At 44.5% G+C, this 9,899-nt stretch overlaps 1 protein-coding gene across 2 annotated transcripts in view; it reads right to left on the minus strand.

Moving 5' to 3' along the window:
* PARP8 (poly(ADP-ribose) polymerase family member 8) overlaps window positions 1–8,202 on the minus strand; it is a 112,449-nt gene extending 104,247 nt beyond the window's left edge. The window contains exons 1-2 of one of the 2 annotated variants that reach the window (XM_040090682.2): window positions 8,069–8,202; window positions 7,287–7,341 (exon numbers count right to left, since the gene is read on the minus strand). In XM_040090682.2, the coding sequence (XP_039946616.1) occupies window positions 7,287–7,341; window positions 8,069–8,159 (146 nt within the window). In that variant the 5' untranslated portion in view covers window positions 8,160–8,202. The remainder of the gene's footprint in view (window positions 1–7,286; window positions 7,342–8,068) is intronic. The other variant, XM_040090683.2, reaches the window with a different exon arrangement.
* Window positions 8,203–9,899: the final 1,697 nt, after the last annotated feature.

The raw sequence follows: 9,899 nt of genomic DNA on the forward strand, positions 1-9,899 counted from the left end.
TGATTATCTTATGTGACCATGCAGAAGGCTCTCAGGGAAAGATGTTAATTCTGTACTTGTTCAGGCTCTCTTCCTGCAGTAAGGTTTTCTAGCTACTGCTACACAGGACAGTAGGTTTACCCTTCTAAGTCGTTTTTGGTTGTTAAAAAAGAGCTCCTTTTCCTCAGATGAGGTATATTCCATGAAATAACTGTAAAAACCTCCACCCTCCTGTAGCAAGGAGGACATAAATTGTCCTCTTCAACAGGATTTAGTTAATACCGAAGCAGAATTATACATTGGACCTTTTTTTTTAGATTTACTCATATTTCATCCCTTTGTTAGTTTTAATTTTAAGCAAGCTCTCCCAGCAAGTTTAAATTTACTTTCACTCTAGGGGCTGAAACTGTTTTGACTCAGGAGTGGTTAGACTCCAATTCGAGTGAGAATTCACATTCTACACAGTAAGTAATCCACGGGAAAAGAATGCCAATAGGTATCTTCAGCTCTTTATTTATAAGCAATGAAATATATGGGAAAATAGTAGAGACTAACAGGAAAAGACAGAAATGGCATTAGTCCCAATGTAGAGAAAAATCATCTAAATTAATTTTGGCAGAGTGAACTCTGCTTTCATATTTATTTGTCTTACCACATTAACACTTTAAAAGTGACAGCCTACGGGCTTATTTTTAGGTACTAATATGTTAAAATATGTGATGAAAGTAGAGAAAGAAGTTACTGAACCTGTTTTCTGTAAAGACATTCAAGCACTCTCCCCAACTCTGTGTTGGAAAACCATTCAAAAAACAGTGCATACATCTGTATGGCAGAAACACCTGCAATAAAAACTGTCATGCTTTTAAAAAGTGCTAAACAACCCATGTTGATACCAAGACTGCTATGTGGTGTGGCAGCTTGACACTTCTGAAAACTAGACCATTAATTTAAATGCCTAAAGCCACATTTTTCTCACTGAAAGGAAGAGGTTCACAATTTAAAGCAGTTGTTTTTAGTATGAGTAAAGCAGGCAGCTGAAAGAGGACAGCAACTTGTTTCACCAGACCTGTACAGGATCTCCACAAGACCATCCTCTCTCTGAAGGACATGTTTTTTACATGATGCAGTGATGGTGACAGAGTTAATTTCAGACAGACTTTTTAAAAGCAAGGCAAGAAGGAGCTGTGAGACACAAAGCCAGCAAAATAAGGCAAGCTCAGTAACAACATGAGTAGAACGGTGGTAGTGATTTTGCTTTTCACAATCCTTTAACACTGCACTAAATTATGCACTTTTACTATTGTTTTCTACTAGATCTCTTTCTGGGTGAGTAATTTGTTAAATCACACCTACTGAATTTCTTGCAGTATTTACCAAAAAACTGTCTATAGGAATGTATGGATAGATTTCATGTACTCACTGCACGCAGACAATATTAGAAGTAGCCTAAAGTTAGACTGAAGATATATTAACAGAAGCTCAAAGAATGGAAAATGCTTGTCTTAGAGAGATTTTAGAACTGATTTTTTAAATAAAACTGCTTTTGTTCAAGTACCCAAGACCTGTATTCAACATTACCTTATCTACAGAATTTTCAGTGAAAAAATTAGAATCACAATTCTTATCATGTTGTAGCTAAGCTAGATTCCTATCTCATACCACAGACATTTCTCTCTCATGGGAACAACATAGGAAATGGCATAGTAACAGCAAAAAGTGTTAAGTCATATTTGGTAAGAAATTTAAAACTGAAAGATGTAGAAGTTTCCAGGTATTTTGAAACAGCAATAAACAGATGACTAGGTAAGAGCTGTGTATCTAGTTTTCACCCCTCTCTTACTGTAAGAGTAGATTTTCGGAATTACCTATTTAATAACCTGAACACCAAGTTACACACAGCCATCAGCACCAGGAGATGAACTGTGCTTGCAGCAGCCCTTCCTAGGCTCTGCATAAAACTGATTACATCTAAACTAAAACCATTCAGGGCAATGAATTCCATTAAAATCAAGTTGTCACCTTCATAAGTCATACTTTCATCTTATGTAAGTTACCACTGTTCCCAAAAGGAACAGTCCAACCTTCCCCTTTCAGTCCTTGCACAGCCAGCAAGCACACTGCCATGGAACGAAACTGACAGAGGAGCTGAGTCCAATCCAAAAGATGCTGGCCTTAAACGACATGATTTTGGAAATAAATAAAACCAACCAAATAACTGTGTTTCATTTCGGTATTCTCCAATGGACACAATTATATGTTTCAGCTTAAAAACGGTTTTTCTGTTTTCCCTTTTTTCCTATATTTTACATAAATTGCACATCAATATTAAAACACATATCATTTATCCCAAACACATTTTTCTTTGCAACTTTGTGTACCAAAGACTTCAGTGTTATGAGAGTTACACCAGAATTTCAAAATTCTTCACCAAATGGAATCTCTCATGTAGGCAGTTTTATAAATCCACAGAAGCAGCAATAGAGCACACAATAAAAAGGGAGAAAAAGGTTATCTGTACCTATTTATTGTCAAGTGGTTTGCATACCTAGAGGACATAATGTGCTAGAATTTCAGATAGTGGTTTCATCTCTAGCTACGAAGTTGCAAGCAATTTAGTCACCCTTTCAGTGGCACAGTTCCCTATCTGTGAAATGCTTCACTACTACAGAGAAGTGGAAATTAACTCATCATTTTACACAAGAGCTTCTGATACTACAATAACCTCCTGAATAAAACAAAAAGAGCCAAATATTAAAAATTAAAACCACATAACATAACAAACTGTCATTATTTTAAGAAAAAAAAAAACCAAATACTTCAGATGAAAATTTCCTTGCTCTTTCAGAACTGCCACTGTTACAATCATGGTGCTGCTGTACAGAAGGCAGAACATAAGTCCACCGTATGAAGAGGAGATGAGAACTTTGCTGGCAAAATTAATCTGTATGTTCAGGTGTTATCTAGTTTATTTGCAATATGCTGCAGTATTAGATCTCATTATATAGTTCCCATTGTCCTTAACTGCCAATGAGAGTTAAGAATGTATTTGAATGAAGAATTTTTTCAGGACTGATATGATGTCCTTGTTTAGCCTCAGGGGGTAAAAAAAAAAAGCAGTGTGAGAAAAATACTAAAGAGAAAATATCTTTTTTCAGGACAACCAAGCACTCCTTCTATGTAAAGCATGTCAAATGACATACAAAGTGCAAACAACTTCAGGGCACCATGCATTTTTATCTGAAAGATGACAGATCAGCAGATCTGTTCAGTCTGCATGGTTTCTGGAGGAAAAGTGTTTCATACAGAGACAGAAAAAGGAAACTAGAGATTCTTTTAAAATGGTGAACGTCACATGTTCACAGTTTAATGCCTGGTTTAAATCCTGCAGGGAAAACAAACAAACAAACAAACAAACCAACATTAAAAATACAGTAATTTTAAAATTTTCTCCTAGATGTAGTTAAAGGAGAGTAAATCTTTCACAGTCACAGCATCTGACTGAATAATTCTTTTTATAAGAAATCAGCCTACTTATTGCTTTCTGACAACGAAATCAAAATATTATACTGATGAACAATCTTCCTTCTATTTAGTGCCCATATTCTGCACACAGACATGTTTTTACTAATAAACTGCTAATTACAACCTTCCCAAAAGAGGTCACATCTCTGCAGTGACAAAGATCTAATAATTTGGAAGCCTGAACACAATGCATTAAGGAATACAGTCTAAAAGGACTGTCTGAACTACTACTACCTTATTATGGGATTACACGTTAGCTCCACATAAGCAATAATAAATGTCCTCTGTATCAGGCTTACCTACTTGGATGGATCTGCAGCACACTTATGTACTGCCTTAATAATTCAAAAGCGCAGGAAGAGGCTGTGTAATCAATCCAAGCAACAAGGGAAAAATCAGGTAAGTCTGAGAAGCTGGTCCCAAGGAAAAAAAATCTCACACAGATAAACTTTACAGCTTGAAAGAAAAAAGAGCACAAATAAACCTTTGGTCCTCATAGTAACTGAAATAACACTGCTACAATGACTTCCACGGACTTACCCCAATGTACTGTGAACCTAGCTCAGGGAAATTAACACCACGGATAAACTGGCATAATGGGCACTAGAGGCAACTACAGTATGTTAAGGAAAACCCAGAGAGATATTTAACTAGCTAGTATTGTCATTTGCCAAAGAATCCTGCTTATCAACCAGATTGCCTTCTTTCAAGGGCTTCTGCTCTTCCATTTAACCACTATGGCTTAAACCAAGGCCCTATTACACACTGACCTAAAAAAAGGTATTTAAAGGAAACAAAGCATGAAAAACCCTTAGTTCCAGGCATGCCTAACAATGAGTGCTAAAGTACTGTAATCTTCCTTTCACACCACTTCTACTCTTATCTATTCAAACCTTTTCTTGCTTTGAACACCCATTCAGTGAACATCCACTCCTTTGCCCATTACTTTGTTTGTGCTCCTGTGGACTGGAAAAACAGAAGTCATCGGGCTGAGTACCTGAACAAGGCCTGTTGTCTGATCAGTCCATGACCGTGACCTAAAAGAGGCTGTATCATTTTGGGCCAGCTCCTGAGTGCAATAATCAAAAATTGGTGCTACCACTCAGGAAGTGCACAGCTGCAGCAGCGTCAGCAAGAAAACACTCATACCCAAAGGCCAAAAAGAAGGTCCTGTGCTCTCCTCAACTGTTACCATGTCTAAGTCACTGCTGTTGCCCCTGTACTGGAGATGTACCCGAATGCTACATACGTCGCAGTATAGCTGCTGCTCCACAAGAACCTCCTCTAAGAAGGAACCACTCACACATCTTTGATGTAACAAGGTGAAGTTTTGTTCTGAATAGCTTTCATTTTACACACTTTATGTGTTTGAGAGCTTACTGCTGTAAGCCTGCCACTCAGTACACCACTGTACACCAAGAATACAACAAAACAACTTCCTAAATCACAATACGAACAAGGAGGGAACACAGAGAACGCAAATGTCCTTAAAATGTGAAAAGGAAAGTGGAATTTGAATGCACTCTAAGTAACAACCCACTTCCACTAATTCCTGTAAGCATTAAAATTGTTTCTCAATTGTGTTTGAATCATTAAGGTCCTGAAACTGGTTTTCAGTCATCAATTTCCGAAGCAAATGCTGACCCCTGTCAAAATTCAAGGTTGGGGAATGTAAGGCCCTCTTCCGTTTCTCATTGAGCAAGTGCCAACACTTTGTTTCAACATTGATAAACCAGTTTGTTTGCCATCAGTTATGCCCTTAGGCTTTTTACTTTATTCATCTCAGAAAATGGAAACAATAGACAGGTTTAACTTCCTGTTTCCTTGCTGTGATGTTTGGTTTAAAGAACAGTTCAAAATAACTTTCAAATTCAACCATTTTAGTTAAATGATAGTGTCTCTGTTAAATAGTTTTTAGTGTATTGATTCAAAGGAATCTACTACATAGCAGTTACTGTAAAGAAAAGCAAACATTTATTGAAGCCAAGAGAACATGCAGGGGTTAGTACTTCTATATGCATGTCTGACTGCAGTTCATTTTACACAGGCTTTTATACTTTCACAGTTCTGGCATCCGCCCTTGTTTGTTTGCCTGTCCAAAAGGTACAATTTTAAGGGCTGAGATCTTACGTAACTTGTGGTTTCATTATCTTAGGGTTACAAACATGGTGCATAGTTCCTATCATATTCATCACATTTATCAAACTGATACCATGCTTTGCTATAACTGTGCTTTATTGATTACGTTCTTCAATTTTCTGTCTATTAAAACAAAACTTGTGACTGCATTTTTCTAGCCTTTCAAGACTATTAACATGCCTCTCCCTTCTTATCACCTTAATCTACCAGGCCTAGGCCCTACTTCCAAAAGTGATTACAGTTAAACACAGCAGTCACACCTTTAAGGTTTTGTGAATTCATACCTATACTAAGGTGCTTATGTCAAGTGAGGCCTGTGTTTCAGTATCAGTCCTTTCAAAACTGTCTTAAAACCACAACAAAACAAAACATATATTAAAATACTGAAAACAAAAGTATACCATGAGCAACCTAAAATATATATTGATTCTCAGCTACTGGGTGAAATATACTACTTCACTGAAAATTAGTGAAGTTGTCCTTTCCTTTAGAAGGAAGCGGTAGGGTAGTGAGGTGGCAAAACATTTTTCTGAGCAATCCTGAAGCCTGAGGACCATCTAGGAGTCTGGTCCTACAGACAGATCCCAAAGTATGCACAGAGGGAGCATCGATGGCTGGTAGGAGTGCTGCCTCCACTGACAGGTTCACTTCCAAAGAACACGAAAGAATGCAGTACTTTAATGTGATGTAGCCTGCCAAAGAAAAATAACTGACAAAGATACCAGAGAAACTGAATTGTTAAAAAAAAGGAACCAAAAAAATAAACGCAAAAATTCTCACTATATCAAATTTTAAAAATCTACCTAAAAGGGACCAACTTATCATTTACTTTTAGCACCTTATTAAGTAAATGATAACTAACAATCACGACTAACAATCACGGAAAGCAAAACAATGCGTTCAAGTTTCTACATATATTTCCTTTTGAAAACTGACAAGCACAACAAATGCTGAAATATATTCTGGAAATGTGTTCAGGCACAATCCAATTCATAACCACAAGCTTGGATCCACTTAAAAATAAAATTTAAACATTCAATACAACATCTTTTTAGCCTTCTAAGTTATACTGACATTTCATCGTCTCAGGAATTTAATTTGGTCAACTGCAGACAGCCTTGCATCTGCCATGGGACCAAATATGGCTCTCATGCATTGAAGTAAGCTGCTGATGTGAAATTTGGCCTATTTGTTACTACAACATTAACTTTTCCTAATTTTTTAGCATGAATTAACTTTACACCATACACTGATGTCTTGCAATGCTTCTGTTAGATTTACATATGGCAGGAATTCTACGTCTCTACATAAACTGAGAAAAAAAAAAAAAGAAAAACAAAGACAAAGAGCTTCACAGAGCAGGACTCTGAGGAAGGAGCCTCTGACGATTAGGATCACCTTTCTCATCACCTCTCTCCACACCTCTTCCTCAGTTTACATTTGCAGGAAGGCCAATTTTTTAATCATCCTTCTTGCAAAGGTAAGGAAGCAAAAAAAAACCAAAAAAACCCCCAAAAAACCCCAAACCCGATCCCCCAAAAAACAACAACCCGCCTCCCCTCCCCCCAAAAAAACCCAACCCCATTATTGAACCACTGCATTTTAATGCCACCAGGAAATTGAGTTATTACTGTAAAAAAGAGTACCTTTTGGAGCCTCCAATATAGGTGAAGGTAAAGGTGGAGTCTGAGTACCTGAAATCTGAAAGACAAAGAGCTGCTTTATTACAACTCGTCTTTATTTCGGCTGAAATAGCCGAGGTTTTACGGAACAGCATTCAGCTCCCGACACGGGGGCGGCGGAGGGGGACGCGGGGTGAGCCAGAGGAAATGCAGCATCTCCCCCCAGCCCCTCGCAACAAGTGCCGGCGCTATGGCAACAGCAGGGAATTCCATTGTCACACACGGCAACAGGCAGCCGACAGCCGGGCTCCTGCGAGGGCTCATCGCGACCGGCACCGCCGGGGCGCCGCGAATCCCCAGGGGCGGGCAGGGGCTGCAGGTACGGGCAGGGCCCCGTTTGCGGCTGGATGTGCCACCGGCCTGGGGCCGGGCGTCGGGCAGGCGCCGAGGGCGGCGGAGCGCGGGCGCCCGGAGCAGCCGCGCCGCGAAACCCCCGAGCTGCGCTGGGCCGCGGGCCGCGCCGGGCAGGGCTCGGGCTCGCACCCAGCGCTCCCGGTGCTGCGTGCGGCCGCCGCTACGCTCCCCGGCTCAGCATGCCGCCCCCCACCCCGCCCGCCCCTTTCCCGGCCGGCGCCCGGTCTCCTCTGCCCTCACATGCCCTCGTAAGGAGAGGAGGAAGACGGGGTCCGAGAGCGGCCCCGCGGCCGGGAACGGCGGCGAAGGGCACGGGCACGGCGGGAGCGCGGCGGCGGCGACGGCAACGGGAGCCTCCGCACCGCCAACCTGGCGCCCGGGGACAAACTCACCTGCAAACAGGCAGTCCTTCTCCGCCTTGCACTTTTGGATCACAACGTCAATATCCTTCTGAATCCTCTCTTGTCTTGAACACATCCCCATGAAATAAATCCCAGGGGAAAAAAATAGCAGCCTTTATTTCCACCCCACCCCACCCCCCGCGCTGCCAGGTTTTTTTTGGTTGTTTTTTTTTTTTTTTTAAGGATTCAGCCCGAAAGAAGGAGCCCGGGGCTGACGAGCAGGAGCCTCCCCGGCGCCCGGTGAGATCCGTTCGGCCGGTTGGAGGACGTTGGAGGCAGGCGGCGGGAGCCGATGTTATTTGCCCAGATGCGCCCGCCCAGATGTGCCGCCGCTGCCGGCGAATAGCAATTTCCTCACAATGGATCCAGAGGAGGGTGGCGGCGGCGACACGGGATCCCCCACCCCCCCCCTCCCCCCCACGCCCTCTGGGTTTTTTGGGTTTGGTTGGCTGGTTTGGTCTTTTTTTGGAGGCGAGGAAAAGAAAAGGGGAAAAAAAAAAAAATAAAAGGAGGAAGAAGAAGGGGGGGGGGGCGGGGGGAGAGAAATAAAAAAAAAAAAAGAAAAAAAGGGCGGGGGGGCCAAGCCGACCCGGCCGCTGCCGCTCACATCCCTGCCCCTCCCGCCAGCAGCGGCGATCGCCGCGCAGCAGCAGCACAGCGCGGAGAGCCGGCGGCGGCACCCGCACCCGGTCCCTGGCGGCGCGGCGGGGCCGGCGCTTGCTGCAGCGACGCCGAGCCGCAGACCCTCCCCTCGCTCCCGGCCCGGCACGTACGGCCCCCGCCGGCTCCCCCGGCGGAGGCGGCGCGGGGGGAGGAAGAGGCGGATGCACGGAGCCGTGCGGACGGCCCGGGAGGCGGCGGCGCCGGGCGCGATGGTCCCGGCCCCGCCGCCGGCGCTCTCTTCCTCCCGCCCCGGCCCCGGCCCCGGGCTGCCGCCGCCTCCCGAGCAGCGGAGAAATGCCAGAAGCGAGTTCTGCGGGCGGCGGGGCGGCTCCCCGGCCGCACCGGGGAGGAAGCGGGCAGCGCCGTGTTGCGCAAGGCCGGCGGCGGCGGCGGCGGCGGCGGCGGCGGCGGGGCGGAGGAGAAGGGTGGGCGCGGGGCCCCCTCCCCTCCGCGCCTCCGGCGGGAATGCCGACCCGCGCCGCCCTTCCCGGGAGCGGCGGGGCTGCGCTGCCGGGGCTGCGGCCCTCCCGCCGCCGGCCCTCGCCCCGCTTCCGCGGCGGCTGCGCTCCTGGCCGGCAGCGCGGGCAGGGCTGAGCCCGGCCCTTCCCGGGCAGGACAGCCCGGCAGCCCACCCTCGGCCGAGTGCCGTCCCCTGTCGGCGGGTGTACGTGCCCATGGAAACGGTAAAGGGAGGATTTAGAACCTCTCTGTGACCACCGTGGCGTTAATTGCGCTTGCCGCCCCTCATTCGCCAGCAGAACTCTCGCAGTCCTAAGGGCTTCGGGAGAGCGCTCGGGCAGTCCAGTGCCTAGCAGTGGGCGCTCATCCAAATTACAGGCTTGGGACTCTAGTCCAGAACAAGTAATGACCATAATATAACTTGGAAGGAATCATAAAGTCCGCAAAAACAGGTATTCTTTCATCCAAGTGCAATGCTTACAGTTAATAAAATCAGGTCCGAAAGTAGGATAAACAGATTTGGTTACAACAGTGAAAAAATATTCACAAAATTCAGTTTTTATGTATTCGCCCTGCTTTAAACAGCTCCTATAGATTATTCATTCTTGAGTTCAGTTATTCTAGTGGGTGGTTTTCATTTAGGTTTTCTTTTTCATTTAGGAAGTCTGTATTAATCATGTATTACTGATTTCAAATGCAG

Source organism: Hirundo rustica, chromosome Z (genome assembly GCF_015227805.2).
Source record: "Hirundo rustica isolate bHirRus1 chromosome Z, bHirRus1.pri.v3, whole genome shotgun sequence".
Taxonomy (NCBI): Eukaryota; Metazoa; Chordata; class Aves; order Passeriformes; family Hirundinidae; genus Hirundo; species Hirundo rustica.